Source organism: Brassica napus, chromosome C4, assembly GCF_020379485.1.
Source record: "Brassica napus cultivar Da-Ae chromosome C4, Da-Ae, whole genome shotgun sequence".
Lineage (NCBI taxonomy): Eukaryota > Viridiplantae > Streptophyta > Magnoliopsida > Brassicales > Brassicaceae > Brassica > Brassica napus.
The window spans coordinates 58,016,095-58,036,040 of NC_063447.1; the positions used below are offsets into that span (position 1 = coordinate 58,016,095).

The following is a 19,946-nucleotide window of genomic DNA, read 5'->3' on the forward strand; positions in this document are numbered from 1 at the left end:
TCACATTTACATTTTAAAAATGTATCATGGGTACTGCTTGATAAGTGGGTACCTCTCTTTTATGCAAAGTTTATCATTTGTTTTCTATATTTAAAAGACCTAATTAAAGATGCATATCATTTACACACATATATATATATATATATATATATATATATATATATTCAAAGATAACACCTCCAATTATAAATCACCTTGCACCAACTAATAGCCATGTCTTTATACCTTTTTAAGACAACAGTCACACCTGGTCTTAACCCAATCAAGTAAAAGCTAACCCATGTCACAAGCGTGTAAGCGACCAAAATAGCTGCAAGATAAATAAAGAAAACGGAAATTATTGGTACACAGTTTCTAGAATAACATTAACACTAGATTAAGAACCGCGTCTTGCGCGGGATAAACATTATATATATAAATTATTTTATGTATTATATGTTCTTACATATTATGAAATAATAAATATATATTGAATAATTAAAAGTCAGTAACTATTATATATATAATTAAATTGGTGCGAACGTATAAATCAATTTTATTAATCCAAACATTATTTTTTAAAAAAATTGATAGGATATGTAATTAAATTTAAATGATATTAACATACATAGTATATTTTTAATATTAATGTCTATTTTTTTTTTTTTTTTAAATGATGCTTTCTACTCATATGTTTTTTTTATCATGTGTATTTTTAATAGCAAAAACTTTAAATTACTGATAACAAAATTTTCATTGTGGGATTAATAATTTTAGTAATTGATAATTTAACAAAATTTATCAATGTTAGTTCAAAACTTTTATCAAAAAAAATTATTCAAAGTAAATTTTGAAACTAAAATATTTATTTATTCAATATGGTTTATAGTTTAGTTTAGAATGATATATATATATATATATATATATATATTTTAAATCTTAATGATTAATTAAATTAGACTTTTACTTATATGATTTTGTAATCATTTGTATTTTTTCATAACAAAAATTTTAAACCATGGATCGTAAAATTTGAATGTGAGACTTTTAACAGTTTTAGTAATTTATAGTCATTTTTTAAAATTCAAAATATAAAATATACAGAAAAATCTAAATTTTTATAATATGGTTATTGTGTTTTTTTAAAATTATTTTAATAGTTTTAAATTAAACAAATTTGATAGAAGATACATTTTTTTATCAGATCTTTATTATTTAAAATCATTAATTGTCATATATACTTTACCCACATTAGACAATTTCGTAATCTTTATTTAAGGAAATAATAAATGACATTAATAATAAATTTATGGTTAGTTTAATAAAAAGCTTATTATATAATTAGATGGACCAACCTATTTCTCTAATAATTCTAAGAATCATCATAGTGATGACATGTGGCTACAAAAAGAAGTTGTAATGTTTCACAAATAATATATGGGGGATGAACTATGTTCCATAATATAATCAAGAATCATAACTGATGAAGCTGTTTTAACCCTTCAGGTTCTGTAAGTGTAACCCAAAAGGGTCTCGCTTAGAATCACTATTTTGGTCTTTGTATCTTCTTTAAATTTAGCAACGGACCCATCATAGGCATATAAATTCATATAATAAATGTATTAAATATCATTATCTTTTCCTTTCATTACTTTCAGAAAAGTGTGTAGCTTTTTCAATATATCTTTCTTTTAAAATCGAGAGAAACAAAGAAGAAGAAGAATAAGAAACAAAGGTGTTTACTATTAAGAAAGACCAAAAATGTATGCATAAACCAATATGCCACAAGGCAAGGATATACTAACCTTAACTTGATGATACATTATTTCACTCAATGTTAGATAGTGAACAGCTGAATCTCAAATCTAGCAAAGGGTACAAAATCCATTTGCTATTCAGGGAATGCTGCATAAAATCCAAGATGGATCTATGAAAACACGTTACAGTAACTGGCATTATCCTATTACACTTCAACTTTGATGAATAGGTCTCTCTCTTTCATGAAGCATGCCACTGCATAGAAAGAAGAGAAAAGAAGAGCACCACCATTTACCTTACCTAGGAATCTTCAACAACATTTATACAATATGATAAGAGAATCTTATATATATATAGTCCTCAAAGGTTAAATTAATGAAATGGTAAATGTAATTATTAATTTCTGAAGGAATGTACAAGAGATCTTCCTTTCATTCCCCAATCATATTTTCAGCCTTTACTTATTATAAATTTGAATACTTCTTCCAAAGGCCACTCATCAATCAACAAAATCTCTTACACTAACTGCCTCTGGCTCCTATTACAAAAATAAAGGGTCATTACTCAAAATTTAGTTAAAAGAAGAAGAAAAACAACAAAGGAAGATGGACATGATCCAACAATTATTATCGAGGACAAGCAAAGATGTGAATTATACTATTATGATCAAGAAGAAAGAAACCTATCAAAATAAAGTCTTTAAATTTCCAGGTTTCATGATATTACTCCAAGCCAAGGCGAAAACATCCAGTCTTGTGATACACGACCATGGTTAGGGTAAATCAGCTAAAGAGTTTTGGTAGTTTTATGAATTAGGTATTCAATTTTCCTTTTACATTATGTTGTCTTCTTTTGTTGTATAGTTTATGATTGCTTTATTTTTGTTTTATTAATTAGATATTCATATTTTCATTTTACATTAGTGTTTTTTTTACATTAGTTTGATGTAAAGATTTTTATTGATTAATAAAAACAAATTTTCAAGAATTAACTTTAAGTTTTAAGAGATTAAGATTAAAATAAAACTTAGCCTATATATTTTCTCTCCTTCTAATGTTAACAAAGGTTCAAATCATCTTGGTATATTGAAAAGGTGCACAAATTCATGCTTCAGTAACGTTACCGAGGACATGTAGGACCAAAGAGGACAGTTTAGAGTCTAAAGGGTAAATACCAAGTGTAGTTTATGAGCTTAGACCAAAAGGCCATACAAAGAGAGACAAAAATACATGAAGGCAAAAGCGTTTTGAAAAAGAAAAGAAAAGGAATCGAGATGGTTACTTCGGGCACACCCAATCGCAAACCCCTTTTAGCCTTTAATCCAACCGATCAACTTTGTTTCCCTATCAAAAGCATTCATCCTCTATCACAAAAGGAAAAACACTTGCAGAGACCAATCCTTTAAAATAAAAGTATATGACAGTTAGATGCGGATGCTTTAAACAGGCCAGCTCGCAGATGATTCTAGATCATTTACGAATTTTTTTTTTTATTAAGTGGAAACTTGGAAAGAGTTTGGGTTAGGTCTTATTTTTTTTTAAATCCAGGGCCAATCATTATTAATATCTGATGGCATGGCGTAAAGCATCGAACTAGGAACACAACAAAACTAACACTTTCGACTAAATCACTAACTCAGAGCACCAGTCAACAATATACTAAATAATTTTAAAATTGATAAAATCGACCCTTTTTTCGAATCGGTCGAATCGACTTGCTAAATATTTTGTTAATATAGCTGTCATAGTTTGAACAAGTGTTATGTAGAAAATTAGAAACCCCCACAATAACATGGCAAGAACCTGAAATCTTGGTAAAACTACTAGTCTACTACAACTTGCAAAGTTTTTGCTTGTCCCATGTTAAGCTGAAACTGGTTCCAAATCTCTAAATAAGTTTGTGTGTTTGTGCATGACATTTCCGAGTGGTTGCTTTCAAATCAAACTCTTGTCCAGGAATTACATGGGAATGCAGGAAAGTTTGTATTGAGAAAACCCCCTAAGAAATTCTTTCTATCAAAGTAAAGCACATATATTTCATAAAAGTGAAACCACAGAAGAACAAAAAGAATAGTTTATGAAATAATTCTCCATTAGACGACCCAACTTTTTAAAATAAAGATATAAAAATATAATTAAAGGATGAATGGAGAAAAGTTGTCCTAATTTTGACATGACACTCTTCTAAATTTAAGAGCAAAGAAACGTAATCTGTGACTTGAGGAATCGCCGCAGAAAATGCTGAAGCGAAAACTCCTACTATCGTTAGAGACCGACGACCGTTTTCTTTCTCATAGGGCTCAAACTCTTGTCCAGGATTTTTTTTTCTCAAAAAAAAAAAGAACGTAATCGGATTCCATCCGGGCCGGGCTGGAACTCTAGAGCTGGACTCTGCCTAACTTAAAATAAATGGGTTTTCTAATCTAAGTATCAGTGCCAATATCCATTTGAAATATAACAAATGGGCTATTTATATTTCTGACGTAGTTTTTTTCTTGTATTTGTTTTTTCTTTTCTTTCAGAACTTCAAACAAATCATAGATTGCTTGGTTTGAACTTTGAATATCAAATGTTTGCTATCTTATATGAACAAATTGTAAAGTAAATGTGCCAGCTATTTCTATTAGATCTACTGAGATAGGCAGAATATCAAAAGTATTAGATCTGACCAAATCCTTTGGCAATACTAATTTTAATACACGAGTTTTCGAATCTCAATTGTGAATAGTGTAAGAGATTGATTTGTCGAAGCTGGTTCAGGATCATGATATATAGATTTACTATTTGGATATCGAGAATTAGTCTATTTCATATACTTTTTCCAGTATGTGCATTGTGTATAAATATGTGTGATCAACTTGTTATATATAACTTAACCGATGGTCTGAAGTTTAAACATAGGGGAATCCAATTGAGAGCTTCTTTCTTTTATTTTATTTTATTTGTCCCGATTTTGAGTTAATTAATAGTGCCAATATTTCCATTATGTTATAAATCCATGATATGGATATGTGGATTGCCATTAACCATCAAGGAGGTTTACATCCGTCCAGACTATCCGGTCCGTCTACACCCGTCTCCGGTTCGTCTCATCCGTCCAAGACTAGTCAAGATGAAGACTCATTCAACCGGAGCATTTATGAGCTTTGACCAAGTCTAGATATTTGTGGTCAATATGTAATAAATGTGTAGATACTCTCCTTTGTTGTAAACCCTTGGAACCTCCACTATATATTGATAGTGAGAGCTAATGAGAAAGACACAACTTTCACAACAACACTTCTCTCATATTTCTAACACGTTATCAGCACGATTGTGCTCTCCACCTGAGAAATCTCTCTCAGCCGGCGATCCCCTTTCCGGCCAGCTCCTCCGGTGCTCAGCCTTTGCTCCACCGGCGCTCAGCCTCCGCTCCACCAGGCCAGCTCTCTCTCTCCGCCGGAAAACTCCTCTCTCTCTCAAATTCCGGCCAACTCTCACGGTGGTCCTCTCAGATTCTTGTGGTGAAAAAGGTAAACAAATCAAAACCTTGAAATCTAAAGAACACCATTATATCTGAAACAAATCTAGGATCTATATGAATCCATAACTTATAAACAATCTATGGATTTAAAATATTGATCTTGTTTCTATGATCCATATGATCCATATGAAACTTGATTCTAAAAGTATCTTGAATCCATAAAACTTAAAATTCTCTAAAGGTTCTATGTTTCTCTAAAAATTATAAACTTATCAAAATACCTAAAGATCTACATGAATCTTGTTAATAAAAACTTATGAATCATAAAATTATTAGAGAAAGCTTAAACCTTATGATTCAATCCTTTTGTTTGGCCATTTTACCAGATGTGATAAACATAAGTGTATAATCTGGCCAAAACAAAATTCCATCAATCCCTTGCTGTGCCATTTTCGGCCAGATCTCCTAAAATCAGTCAACCCATCAATAAAATCGAAATTAAAATCATTCATTGCATATCCTTGACTATTAATATTTATTTTGTAACTATCAAAGTTTTAAAAACCTTTTATGATTTTTATAAATGCATAATCGATTTTATAAATGCTTGTTTGAATTTATTAAGTGCATATCTTTGACTGAAAATTATTTCTAAAAGTTTTATAAGCCATAGTCTTGTTTTAAAATTGATATGTCATAAGGTAGAATAAAATCTGGTTGAAATCATTTGATCATATTGTTAATTAAACCAACCATGAACAGATTTTATATCATACTGAATTTTGATCACATAAGTTTGCTAGTTAAAATAAAACTTGATCTAGTTTCATCCTTGAACCTGATTCTATGATTAAATTATGAACTGATCATTTGCATACCTGATAGTATCATTTAGTAAATCATTAGATCGAACTTGAATCATCCATGAACTGACCTTTGCATGCATCCAACTATCATATTGTTAAAACTGGACATAGGTATCACATAATTGAAACCAAACATACATGTTCGCATAGCTTTAGCAATGATGATACTAGTGCGTCTGAAGTGGTTCATGTTGTTTGCATCTAAATGATTCACACTGTTTGCATATAGTTAGACAAAATCGGTTTCCATTTAAAATTTAGTACATTTGCTTTATTCAAAATTTATAAACCAAGTTTTAACCGATTTTGAAAATCTACTTTGGTTTACAAATATCTTGAACATTATAAAAGTTATTTGTCTTGTCCATGATGCATTTTAATCCATCCATATTGATTGACAAAAATTTTATCTTAATGCATATAAAATATTTTCTGAAAATAAAATGCATAATAAACCATCATTATTATAAATCATCAAACTCCTTGGCATATAAATTCAAATCCTGAATTATATTATGAATCCTTACTCCTTTATGGATATTTGATTCAGATGTCGAAAATCAACAACCTTGAATATGCTTCCCTCAATCTCTCCGGAGATAATTACCTCCAATGGGAGCTTGATACCAAAATCCTCTTAAGGTCCAGAAACCTTGGTGATACTATCACTGAAGGCACTGAGCCATCAGACAAGGATAATTACAAGGCACTTGTTGTCATTCGCCATCACCTTGCTGAAAGTCTCAAGGACCAGTATCTCACAATTGAGAATCCTCTGGAACTTTGGACAGAGTTGAAAACCAGATTTAATCATCAGAAAACTGTGATATTGCCAAAAGCCCTTTATGATTGGAGAAACCTGAGAATCCAAGACTATAAGTCTGTGGAAGAATATAACTCGGCTTTGTTCAAAATAGTCTCAAAGTTGAAACTTTGTGGTGAGACTATTACTGATGCTGATATGTTGGAGAAAACATTCTCCACATTCCACACCAGCAATGTTGTGCTTCAGCAACAGTACCGAGAGAAGGGTTTCTCCACTTATGCTGCCTTAATCTCTTGTTTGTTGCTAGCTGAGCAAAACAATGAGTTGCTCATGATGAACAGTGAGCTAAGGCCTCCTGGTGCTAAAGCATTGCCTGAGGCACATGCGGCCGTAGAGCCAAAGGATGAGACTCCAAGAGAGTCATACCATGGTCGCATGAGAGGCCGTGGTAGATGGCAAGGTCGTAACCGTGGATTTCAACCACGTGGCCGTGGATTTCAACCACGAGACCATCTTGGTCGCAGCCGAGGCCGAGGCTACAGCCGAGGTCATCAAGCTAACCGTGGGTATAAGTCCGACTTCAAAACCCATGGCTCGAGCTCGACCAAATCTGCTTGCTATCGTTGTGGGATGACCAATCATTGGGCTAATAAATGCAAAACTCCCCAACACCTTGTTAAGCTCTACCAGGAGAGCATAAAGGGCAAGAACTCTGAGGCAAATTTCGTCCATTATGATAATGAGAATGATCTGGACCATGAGGATGATCAAGCCCATGGCAGAGATGGTCATGAGGATTTTGAGACTTCAGACCTCCTTACAAGTGGCTGAATATGAAGATTTCGATATCATATTGCTTTTTCTTTGCATTTTGAATTCTTGATTTGGCTTTATGTTCTATGACTTTGGCAATTCTATTTATGAAATAAAGTTTTTACTTTATATATATGCCTTATACAAAGTCGAAATTATTAAGAACATAAAACAAAGCCATTAAAAACATACTTTAAACCTTAAGTAATATCTAAGGTGTTGACTCTTGTCTATTTTCAGAAATGAAAGAAGACAAGAACCAGCTAGTAGTGGATAGTGGATCAAGTCACACTATATTAAAAGACAAAAGATATTTTGTTAACCTCATTTTAAAGAGTGCCAATATCAATACTATAGCAGGCACGGCCAGCCTTATTGAAGGCCATGGCCCGGCTCACTTAGTGATGCCTAAAGGCACGCATTTAGAAATTTCTAATGCATTATATTCTCCAAAATCAAAGAGAAATCTGTTAAGTTTCAAAGACATTCGCATGAATGATCTACATGTTGAAACTAGGGGCGAGGGAAAGAAAGAATTCCTCTTGATTTATGAAAATGCCCAAGGCCATAAGAAAGTCCTAGAGACTATCCCTGCTATATCAATAGGCCTCTATTGTGCCAATATAAAATCGAGTGAGGCTAACACTTCAATTCCTAATGAGTTCAGAGAAGCCTTTAAACAATGGCATGAAAGGCTTGGCCATCCTGGCAGATCCATGATGCGCAAAATAATCTCGAGCTCAACTGGCCATTCCTTGAAAGATAGGATAACTATCCCTATGAGCATTACATGTATTCCATGCTCACAAGGAAAATTAATAATAAGGCCATCACCTGGAAAGGTGAGTAAGGAAACATTAAACTTTCTGGAAAGAATACATGGTGATATATGTGGACCAATACACCCACCTTGTGGGACATTTCGATATTTTATGGTCCTCATTGACGCATCGACCAGATGGTCGCATGTTTGTCTATTATCATCTAGAAACTTAGCATTGGCAAGACTATTGGCACAGATCATAAGACTGCGAGCCCATTTTCCAGATTTTCCACTAAAGACTATACGTCTTGACAATGCAAGTGAATTCAGTTCCCAAGCTTTTAATGATTACTGTATGTCCATGGGGGTAAGTGTGGAACACTCCGTGGCACATGTACATACACAGAATGGATTGGCCGAATCCTTCATTAAAAGAATCCAGTTGATTGCTCGACCATTACTCATGAGGTCGAAGCTACCAGTATCAGCTTGGGGACATGCGGTATTACATGCTGCTGAATTAATACGCATAAGGCCATCCAGTGAACATAAATATTCTCCATCCCAATTACTCTCGGGTCATGAGCCAGACGTATCCCATATCAAAATATTTGGATGTTCTGTGTACATCCCTATTGCACCACCACAGAGAACAAAAATGGGACCTCAAAGGAGGATGGGAATATATGTTGGTTTTGATTCTCCAACCATTATTAAATATCTTGAGCCTACTACTGGAGATTTATTTAAGGCCAGATATGCTGATTGTCATTTTGATGAATCAGAGTACCCAACATTAGGGGGAGAAAATAACAAGCTGGGCAAAGAAATTGTATGGAATCAAACATCCTTATCATGGCAAGATCCTCGGACTCAATCATGTGATTTAGAGGTCCAGAAAATAATTCATATGCAAAAGCTAGCTAATCAATTGCCTGATTCCTTTGCTGACCCGAAAAGAGTGACTAAGTCCTATATACCAGCTTGTAATGCACCAATAAGTATTGATGTCCAAGATGGACACAATCAAGTGGCTACAGAGTCTAAAGCACGTCTTAAGCGTGGTAGACCAATTGGTTCCAAAGATAAAAGACCTCGGAAACTAAAGAAAGGTGCAAAAGAAACCGAGGTCATAGATTGTCCAGACAAGGCCGAAATGGCCATGCCTAAGGTACCAACCAATGAGACTCGGGACGCCGAGCCTCATGGTACTGAAGGTGCTAATGATGAGATCTCAATTAATTATTTAATGTCTGGGACAAGATGGAACCGGAAAGATGTCGACATCAATGATATATTTGCATACCAAGTAGCCCTTGATGTTATGGACTTAGATGAGGATCATGAACCCACGTCTATACTAGAGTGCACTCAAAGATCAGATTGGCTCAAATGGAAAGAAGCCATAAACGTGGAGTTAGAATCATTTAAGAAAAGGAATGTCTTTGGATCGATTATCCGGACACCTTATAATGTTAAACCAGTGGGATATAAGTGGGTATTTGTGAGGAAAAGAAATGAACATGGTGAAATTGTAAGATACAAAGCACGGCTTGTTGCACAAGGATTCTCACAAATACCAGGCATCGATTATGAGGAGACATACTCCCCTGTGGTGGATGCAACTACATTTCGATTTTTAATAAGTCTGGCCATCAAAGAAAATTTGGATATGCGGTTAATGGATGTTGTAACCGCATACCTTTATGGTCCACTGGATAACGAAATATATATGAGATTACCAGAGGGTGTTGAGCTCAAAGCTAATAAAGGTTCTCGAGAAGAACACTGCATAAGGCTGAACAAATCCTTATATGGACTTAAGCAAAGTGGTCGAATGTGGTATAATCGCTTAAGCGAATACCTTGCCAAAGTTGGCTATAAGAACGACCCTATCAGTCCATGTATCTTTATAAAGAAGTTTGCAAACAAAGGATTTGTTATCATAGCAGTGTATGTTGATGATTTGAACATCATTGGAACCCCTGGGGAAATCGCCCAAACAGTTGAATATCTCAAGAAAGAGTTTGAAATGAAAGACCTAGGTAAAACTAAAGTCTGTTTGGGGTTACAACTTGAGTACATAAAAGGAGGAATCCTTGTGCATCAAAAGGCATATACAGAAAAAGTACTCAAGAGATTTAACATGGACCAGGCTCACCCATTGACCAGCCCAATGGTCGTGAGGTCCCTTGGAGTGGACACTGACCCATTTCGTCCTAAGGACGAGAATGAGAATGTCCTGGGTCCAGAAGTGCCTTACCTCAGTGCCATAGGAGCGTTACTGTATTTGGCTAGCCACACTAGACCAGATATATGTTTTGCCGTGAGTCTCCTAGCCCGTTTTAGTTCATGTCCGACCCAAAGGCACTGGAATGGAATTAAACATATCCTACGTTACCTTCAAGGAACTAAGGATTTGGGTCTATTTTATACCAATGAAACCAAAGATGGTTTAGTAGGCTTTGCTGATGCAGGCTACTTATCTGATCCACACCATGCTCGGTCCCAAACCGGATATGTGTTCACTCATGGTGGTACTGCAATATCATGGCGTTCCATGAAACAAACTATAGCAGCCACATCATCAAATCACTCAGAAATCTTAGCCATGCATGAGGCAAGTCGTGAGTGTGTATGGTTGAGGTCTATGACTCAACACATCCGATCAGATAGTGGAATGGTCGAGGACAATGGTCCGACCATCATATATGAGGATAATGCAGCCTGCATTGCTCAACTCAAAGATGGGTATATCAAAGGTGACCGAACCAAACATATACTACCCAAGTTCTTCTTCACACATGAGTTGCAGAAAGCCAAGGAGGTCAGCGTCACTCAAATCCGGTCAAGTGAGAACTCAGCCGACCTCTTCACCAAGTCACTTCCCACCAGCACATTCAGGAAGCTTACGCAGCAGATTGGCATGCGAAGACTCAAGGACCTTCAGTGATGTCCAAATCAGGGGGAGTAATGTGTGTTGTACTCTTTTTCCTGTCCTTGGTTTCCCTTTTTACCACATTGGGTTTTGGGTTTTCCGGGAGAGGTTTTAATGAGGCAACGTTAGCACATTACAAGCCCGATATGGTTATGGCATCCAAGGGGGAGTGTTATAAATCCATGATATGGATATGTGGATTGCCATTAACCATCAAGGAGGTTTACATCCGTCCAGACTATCCGGTCCGTCTACACCCGTCTCCGGTTCGTCTCATCCGTCCAAGACTAGTCAAGATGAAGACTCATTCAACCGGAGCATTTATGAGCTTTGACCAAGTCTAGATATTTGTGGTCAATATGTAATAAATGTGTAGATACTCTCCTTTGTTGTAAACCCTTGGAACCTCCACTATATATTGATAGTGAGAGCTAATGAGAAAGACACAACTTTCACAACAACACTTCTCTCATATTTCTAACACATTAACAATTTTAGCTACAGGTAAGAAAACAAAAGATATTAGAGATTTGGTGACTAATAAGCAGAATGACCGATTCTTCAATTAAAGATATGGTTTAGTTATTCATTTATGATAAAGTATCACAATAAGGAATTAACGGATCGAATCATGGCTTCTTCTAAGGTGGGTGGCACTTGTTCAACACCGTGTGAGCAAAGTCAAATTGCAATCTCTGGATCACAATTTTATTAGTATAGTGATTTAAAGAAAAATATTTAAAAGTAGAGTTAAGGTTGTGAAAATGTTGTGATATATGGTCTCTCGGACTTGATTGTGGACATGGTGGACCGATATTTTTATCTAAACTTTGGTATATATAAAAACATGTACATATTGAATTTCAGAGTTCGCCCTAATTCTCTCTCGGGCCCGAAAATCGAGAAGCCGACAAACATCATCTCTCTCGACGCCGGTGAGGCCTCTGGCCGCTGGCGTCGGGCCCTATGCTCTGTCTCCTGTTACTCATCGTCTTCAGATCGCTCACCACCATGTTCTAATCGTTTCCGCCGCTCGTGTCTTCGTTTCGGAGTCTGGGACACCGGATCCGTGACCTTCTGGGGGTCTCCCCGCTTCTCCATCATGCCGGTCAGCTTCAGTCACCTCCAAACCTTTAGATCTACGCCTCTTCGACAGTGTCGTCGGCCATTTCCACCTTCTCTACCACATCTAGTGCCCGGTCGCGGTAATCTATACCCTTGTGTATGTGGGGTTCCACTGTTTTCCAAGGATTCAGTACCGATATCGTGCTACCTGATAAGGACGAGCCACTTCCGAACCTCTCCCACCAGATCCAGCTTGACAAACGCAGAAGTTGACGGTCCTCTATGGGATTCCGAGGAGATCCACTGTGCCGCTCTTCCTCTCTGTCTGTTTGTAAGGCCCATCTTCTCTGGTGTTCCAAGCTCGTCGCTCGCTGAAGCGCACCATCCCTGGCTAGACGGCCGAGTATCCATCGCCGCCGGAGTTTCCATCCCTGACGTCTGTATCCACTCCTTCCCGTCACTCAATCAATCATCTTGGATTGGGCCAAGGGTGATCACTAATTGGGCCTGTACTGCTAATCTCCCTTATTGTTATAGCCCACAAACCAGTTACACAAAATCAAGAAATACGGTATTGCTTTTGAAGGTACCAACTGTACTGATTTTATTGCAAACTGTGGTTTTGGTATTGACTTGTTTGATAAGGATTTCCGGTGGGTTCACCGGGGCCTTGCTTTTGCGTATAATGGCATATTATCATGTTAAGAAGAGTTTATCGGTGGATTCACAGAGACAGTTTCCGTTTCAATCTTCCTCGTCTTTTGAAGAGAGGACTTTTCCACCATACCTTCTTCCCATGGAAGAAGATGATTTCTCGGCTTCGCTGCCGAGTTTCGGCTTCAGCTTTATCACCGGTTTGTTATCTTGCGTAGCGGTCTGTACGGGGCCAGAAGATGCAACCGAGATTACCATGTGTTGTCTCGCAGGTGAGGGTTGTCCCTCAACGTCACATTATGTGACTAAGTCTCAGTTGTCCGACTCTGTCGGGTACGCTCCATCGACGCATCTAAGCTTTGTCTTGAATTCGCTGTCATCTTGCTTTGAAGATCTATCTTTCTTAATTTGGTCTGTTATTGTATCTTATACTTTTTATCAAAGAGGATGGATAATTCCCTCTAGTATTTGTATTCAAGAAAGTTGATAAACTAAAGTTAGTTGTGTTTCAAAAAAATAAAATAAAAACATGTACATTTTGCAACCTCGTGGAATTGTATATGGCTTTTCGGATGTTAAAGTCATCACTGAACCAAAAAGTTATATTTAGGTGAAAACAATAAAGTTGAATTAAAAGTGTAAGAATATAAGAAACTGTCGATTAGTATAAGATTTGGCATCAGAGAGACCATTCTCTATTAAAATCCTGATTAAAATAGTTTTACAGTTCAAATTAAGTTGGTTTACGTATCTAAAATGGTAAAATTAACATGTTGACCTCATTCCCATCAACATTATATTTGTTTCACAAAAAATCAATATTTTAATTATTTATTTGCATCGTCAAATAATTTATAGTTAAATTAAAAAATAGGATATTAAAAAGTGAGATTCAGTATTTTAAAATTGTTTGAAAATAAATTTAACTAATCTATTAATACTATTCGGAAATAAATTTAGTTAGGTTGATTTCAAATAATGGTTTTGCTTTAATAGTACAGATATCTAAGATTTTTGTCTAACATATTTTCTATTCATATATGTATTGCTAATTTCTATGTAGTTTTCTAAAATCTATACTTCTTGTAAATAGAAAAAAATTGGTTAATTCTTTTCATATACGAATTTAGAAATATCAATAAATATTCTTATAAACTAATAAAAATCATTATATTCATTAATTAAAATGATTTCTCATATTCATAACTAAAATTTAATAAAAATGTTAATTTTTATGTTCTTTTACCAACTGTTGATTTTTATGTTTAAATTCTCACCAGAAATTGTGAAATACTTCTAGTGAAAAGTACACAGCCGATTCAAAATTGATGGAATGTTGCAGTTCAATCCAATAATGTTCGAGATATGCTAATGCTATTTTATAGGTTTGGCTCAGGTTTATTTTGTAAGCTAATTGTTTTTGGGCTTCAAAGTTATAATCTCTAATATAAATTTATTTCTTTTTGTTAATTAATAAGTACATTTAATCTTTCAACAACAACAACAAAAACAAAAACTATTGAAAAACAAAAAGAAAAAGAAAAAAAGCTGTCAAAATCTACGGGATCCAATAATAAAATAAACTAACATATTTAAATGTATGTATAGCCAACCTAATTACCCTTAGCCAAACAAATCTGTATACTTCCTCCTCATATATCTATATATTATAAAGTTGAGAAAGTGACAACCAAAAAAAGATCAAGACAGAAAAGGACAGAAAGATAGAGCAGAAATGGAAGAGACAAAATCAAAATTCAGGAGGATCTGTGTCTTCTGTGGAAGCAGTTCCGGCAACAAGACCACTTATCACGACGCTGCTCTCCAACTCGCCCACCAACTGGTAACTCTCAACTTCCACATGTATTTAAATCCTAAACTTTGTGCTTTTTTAGTTGACAAACTAATTAAGAATTGTATTACGACAACATATTTCAGTTTCTACTATATTTCTTTGAATGCTAAGTCTATTGTCTATTTCTGCATTAGCCAAAAAGGAAAAAAAAACTTCAGCGATATACGAGTTCTTATTATACAGGTCATACGTTATGTTGACTGTAAATAGTCGTGAGTAATATGTGTATGGGGAATATAATATCATATCATTGTTATATGACCATGTCAAGGTTGAAATATACTTCTTCATCTAGCAAAACTTCGCCATTCTTTTGTTCAAAAAAAAAACTTCACCATTCTTAGCTTTTTGTTAAAAAAATACTACAAGTTAATTTGAATTAGTCAAGTCATCTAAAAAGTCATCTAAAAAGACTGTTCTATTAGTTCGTAATAAATTGTACTTGCTTACGCATTAATAAGCAATAACACTGATGTAAACGTAAATGTGAAAGGTGGAGAGAAAGATCGATTTGGTGTATGGAGGAGGAAGCGTGGGGCTAATGGGTCTCATATCTCAGGCGGTTCATGATGGTGGTCGTCATGTCCTTGGGTATCTATATCTGTCTCTCTCTCTACGAATTTGGATTATTTATACCCATTAATCACAAACATTAGTTGCTAAAAAAAAATTGGTTTTAAATTATCTATACATTCAAAGCGACAGTACATCATTATTTTTATTTTGTCTTCCCCATGTTCTTGTCCTGCCTTTCAAATGGGTAACATTATCATAAATAGCGTTTCGACTGCTCCGAGATAAATTCTTATAATTTTCTTGGAACATATCTGAAAACTGGTATCGATTTATTATACTTACTATATATCTTTAGGTAAAATCTAAGGCCAAAGGGGGAAAAGGCATATCCGCATATGCCTTTAGTTATATAGTTCTTGTTTAACTTATTAAACTATGAATTAAACTTTCAAAGAAGTTGGAACCTTAAACCGAAAGTGAATTTAAAAAATGATAGGAATCTTTAATTATTGCGAAAAGGTGACTAAAGTGAATGATTTGATATTTGTAATAAATATTGACATTATGTGTTGCATGTTATGCAGAATCATTCCGAAGTCTTTAGCACCAAGAGAGGTAGTTACAAATCTACTTATACATTTATCAAACACTGTAAAATGTAGTGTATTTTGTGTTGGCCAAAATTTGAGTTTTTAATAAAATGTATGTAAATGATTATGATGAAATGGTGTTGGTTTATAGATCACCGGTGAATCAATTGGAGATGTTATAACAGTATCGACTATGCACCAAAGGAAGGCTGAAATGGGTCGTCAAGCGGATGCCTTCGTCGCACTTCCTGGTTTGGCTTCCTTTTTTTTTGTAAAAGTTATGTATTGATAAATGATATGCATAGTATCTACAATTATGGAAGGTTAATAAATGTGTGGCGTTATTTGACAACCAAAAAAATATAGGTGGATACGGGACATTTGAAGAGTTGTTGGAAGTCATCAGCTGGTCTCAGCTTGGGATCCACACTAAACCGGTAATTAATAAAAAAAAATTAGATATGAAATTGTAAGCACATCATTCAGGCCGGTAAATCCGGTTATCCGACAAAACATAGTTAAAGATGTTTGTTATGTCATACAAAAACGAAGATGTTTGTTATGTGTTGATGGACAGAGTAGAGATTTTGCTAAATTGTATTTAAAAAACAAAACTAAACTCTTAATTGGCTATATATGTGTATGTGTGGAAAGAGAATCTAAGCATATGGGTTCAAGTCATATTGTCACATGGAATAATGTCTCAACAAAAGAGTACCCTAAAATCATATTGTACGTAAATAATTATGAATGGATATAAATATTGATAAACAAGACATATTCATACACTAAGAAACATTTATACAATGTCAAAGAAGGCAAAATTTTTAAATATTATGCATAGGGGTATATACATAATGTGAAGTTACAAAAATGCAGGTGGGACTACTGAATGTGGATGGATTCTACGATTCGCTATTAACGTTTATAGATAAGGCAGTGGACGAAGGCTTTGTCTCCTCCACGGCCCGCCGTATCATCGTCTCCGCCCCGACCGCTTCTCAGTTGCTCCAACTTCTGGAGGTTTATTTCTTCTTCTTTTTTTTTCTTTCATTAACTTTCAGTTCTGTTCGTATACAAATTAAATGCGTGAATCTCAGAAGAGGATATGATTAAACTAGTTAAGTTTATGTTTGTGGTTGCAGGAGTATGTTCCAAAGCACGATGATTTTGTGTCCAAAATGGTGTGGGACGATATTGCGGACGCTCCCACATCTGAAGGCGGTTCGTGTTAGATTTGCATTACATTAGTCCGCTGTTTCTCGAATCTCAATTTTTTTTGTCCATTGGCCACTATTCAAAAGATTGATTCCTTTATGTAATCGTATGTCATATTTGAATTCTAATTATTCAAACTAAAAATTTATTATATTAAGAAATTTTGTTGAATAGAATAAATATCTGCCTTTCCTATTTGTTTGGTTGTATTTAAAAAACTAATAAAATTAAATTAAAAAATAGTGATGCGAAACCTTCAATATTTGCCATTAGGCATAGCAATTAGCAAACACCATGTTTTACAACTAACGGGTTAGATCAGTGGCGTTTAAGAAATAACTTCAAGTTGGTCACCCATAATATCTTAAATGATAAAAATACTGGCTGATTTGGCTTCGTGGGATTACTCGGTTGCGCCGGATCCTCACGGGTTTCTAAAAAAAAAATCCTGTTTTACAGTTTGTGGCCACCCTAATATTTTAAAAATAATTATTTTACTATAAATTCACTATAAAAACTGTAATTCCGCAGGTAAACTTGAAAATTAGTGGCTAATCAAGAAAACAAATTCTTAAAACCGTTTTCATTCGTTCTATTGCAAATTCCCTTTAGAAACGGGCCAGTGGGCCTAGCATAGCCCATAAAAAAAATTCATATTTCGTCTAATTTCAATCGGAATAAACCGGTTAAGCACTGAACTGAACCGAACCGGATTGATTCAGATATGATCCCCAACAAAAAATCCCCATCTTCAAATCACAGTTTGTTCATGCCCGTCTTATCCTCTTTCATCGTTTTGTTCCAGACAAAGAGAGAAACAGAGAGAACTCATGTCGTGAGTGATGTCTCTTGAACAATGCAACAAGAAGCTCTCTCTTTCCTCTCCTCCACTCTCCCTCCTCACCACCACCACTTTCCTCCGTTCTCTCGCCTCCGCCTCAGCAACTTCCCCTCTCTCTCATTCAAACCAAACTCATCGCCGTCATCAATCTTCTTCCCTCCCAACCCTCCAGACTCCCTCTCCTCCGCACCTTCCGCCGCCGGAACCCTAGAAACCGACATCCACGAGAAGCTCCTCTACCTCGACACCCTCGGCATCGACTTCCTCACCCTCCTCAACCGCCACCCTCCCCTCCTCTCCTCCCCCCTCTCCGCCGTCAAATCCGTCGTCGACTACATGACAACCCCGCCGATCAACTTCTCCCTCCCGGACCTCCGCCGCCTCGTCTCCATGTGCCCGGAGCTTCTCACTTCCCCGTTAACCTCCCACACGATCCCCGTCATCACTTTCCTCCTCCGCGAAGTCGGCGTCGACTCCACCTTCGACCTCCGCCAAGCCCTGCGCCGCCGTCCCCGTCTCCTCGCCTGCAGCGTCGACCTCCAGCTGAGGCCCACGCTCTACTTCCTCCGGGGGATCGGAATCCTCGAGCCGCGGAGACACACTTACCTCCTCTCCTGCAGCGTCGAGGGCAAGCTCCTCCCGAGGATCGAGTTCTTCGAGAGGTTCGGGTTCTCGCGGCGGAGCGCCGCCGCGATGTTCAAGAGGTTCCCGCAGCTGTTTAACTACAGCATCGGTGAGAACTACGAGCCGAAGCTTAACTACTTGTTGGGGGAGATGGGGAGAGACGTGAGGGAGGTTCTCGAGTTTCCTCAGTATTTCTCGTTCAGCTTGGAGAACCGGATTAAACCGAGACACGTGGCGTGCGCGGGGAGAGGGGTGAGGTTGCCGTTGGCGGTGATGCTGAAGACGAAGGAAGATGGGTTTCGGGATGCGTTGGAGGTATGTTGTGATTCTTCTCCGCCATTGAAGACCTCTCGACTTTGTTGTGTACAGAAAGATTCTTGATTTTTAGAGTTTTTACAAAGTGGTGAGAAGTCTCTTTGTTCTGTTTGGTTTATGATGGTCTGGAGAAACTCTTTTTAATTGATGGGTTTGTTTTTAATTTTAGGTACAGTTTGTGTTGAATGATTCCGAAGAACTCAAAAGAATGAAGAAACCGTTAGTCTCTGCCTACATTTTGAGAGAGAAAGGAAGATAGTTTCTTGATAGGAGAAGGAATGTTCATTTACAATGTGGATTGTATTGGTAGTTCAGTGGAATGAAATGAAATGTTCAGCCAAGTGGATGCAACAACCACTTAGAGTTCTAGAATTGGAGGCAGGAGGGTATTGATTATGTACTGATAAACCGGACAATTGAGTTAAATCTTGATGATCTAGAGCCTTTTAAGTCCTTGAATCTTTGCCGTTGGTCTATAATCTGAATCTCTGTTCTACATGTTCTCACTCTTTGTTGGGCCATTTGGTTTCTCTGATGTATGTTTGAGAGGTATACTCCAAATGGGCTTAAACATGTGCTAGTGACAACAAACACGAAACCAAGCGGTACCTATCACACTCCTATAAGTGGAATTGTAATGATACCTCTGCACAGTCCTTCACATATTGAATTGGGAAAGATTAGATTATGATTATCTTTTCAAGTAACAAAATAATCAACCCTTCTGTACTACTCTTCTGTAGCCAGTTTCCACTGCCATACACAACAACAACAACCACTAACCAACAATTAAAAAAATTTCAAAACCAGTGGGGGGTTGTGTTTAATAAAATATTAATATACGCTCTAACGGAAACAGCAGCACATGAACACAAATCCTATCTCAATCAATCTCTTGCAGAAATCTGGTTACCGACTACATT

The 19,946-nt window shown here is 36.2% G+C and overlaps 2 protein-coding genes across 3 annotated transcripts; both read left to right on the plus strand.

Annotated features, from left to right (window-relative positions):
• Positions 1-13,843: 13,843 nt before the first annotated feature.
• LOC106394061 (cytokinin riboside 5'-monophosphate phosphoribohydrolase LOG2-like) lies at positions 13,844-17,744 on the plus strand. The gene is made up of 5 exons (XM_048755049.1): positions 13,844-14,907; positions 15,413-15,510; positions 16,020-16,050; positions 16,177-16,276; positions 16,392-17,744. Exons 1-5 carry the CDS (start codon positions 14,800-14,802, stop codon positions 16,496-16,498), a joined length of 444 nt encoding a protein of 147 aa, XP_048611006.1. The 5' UTR covers positions 13,844-14,799; the 3' UTR covers positions 16,499-17,744.
• Positions 17,745-17,981: 237 nt separating this feature from the next.
• LOC111197877 (transcription termination factor MTEF1, chloroplastic-like) lies at positions 17,982-19,521 on the plus strand. 2 transcript variants are annotated; one of them, XM_022702075.2, is made up of 2 exons: positions 17,982-19,023; positions 19,193-19,521. In XM_022702075.2, the coding sequence occupies exons 1-2, from the start codon at positions 18,100-18,102 to the stop codon at positions 19,280-19,282; spliced, it is 1,014 nt and encodes a 337-aa protein (XP_022557796.2). In that variant the 5' UTR covers positions 17,982-18,099; the 3' UTR covers positions 19,283-19,521. The 2 variants fall into 2 exon arrangements, with proteins under 2 accessions (XP_022557796.2, XP_048611005.1); XM_048755048.1 differs by having other exon boundaries at positions 17,983-19,111.
• The last annotated feature ends 425 nt before the right edge of the window (positions 19,522-19,946 follow it).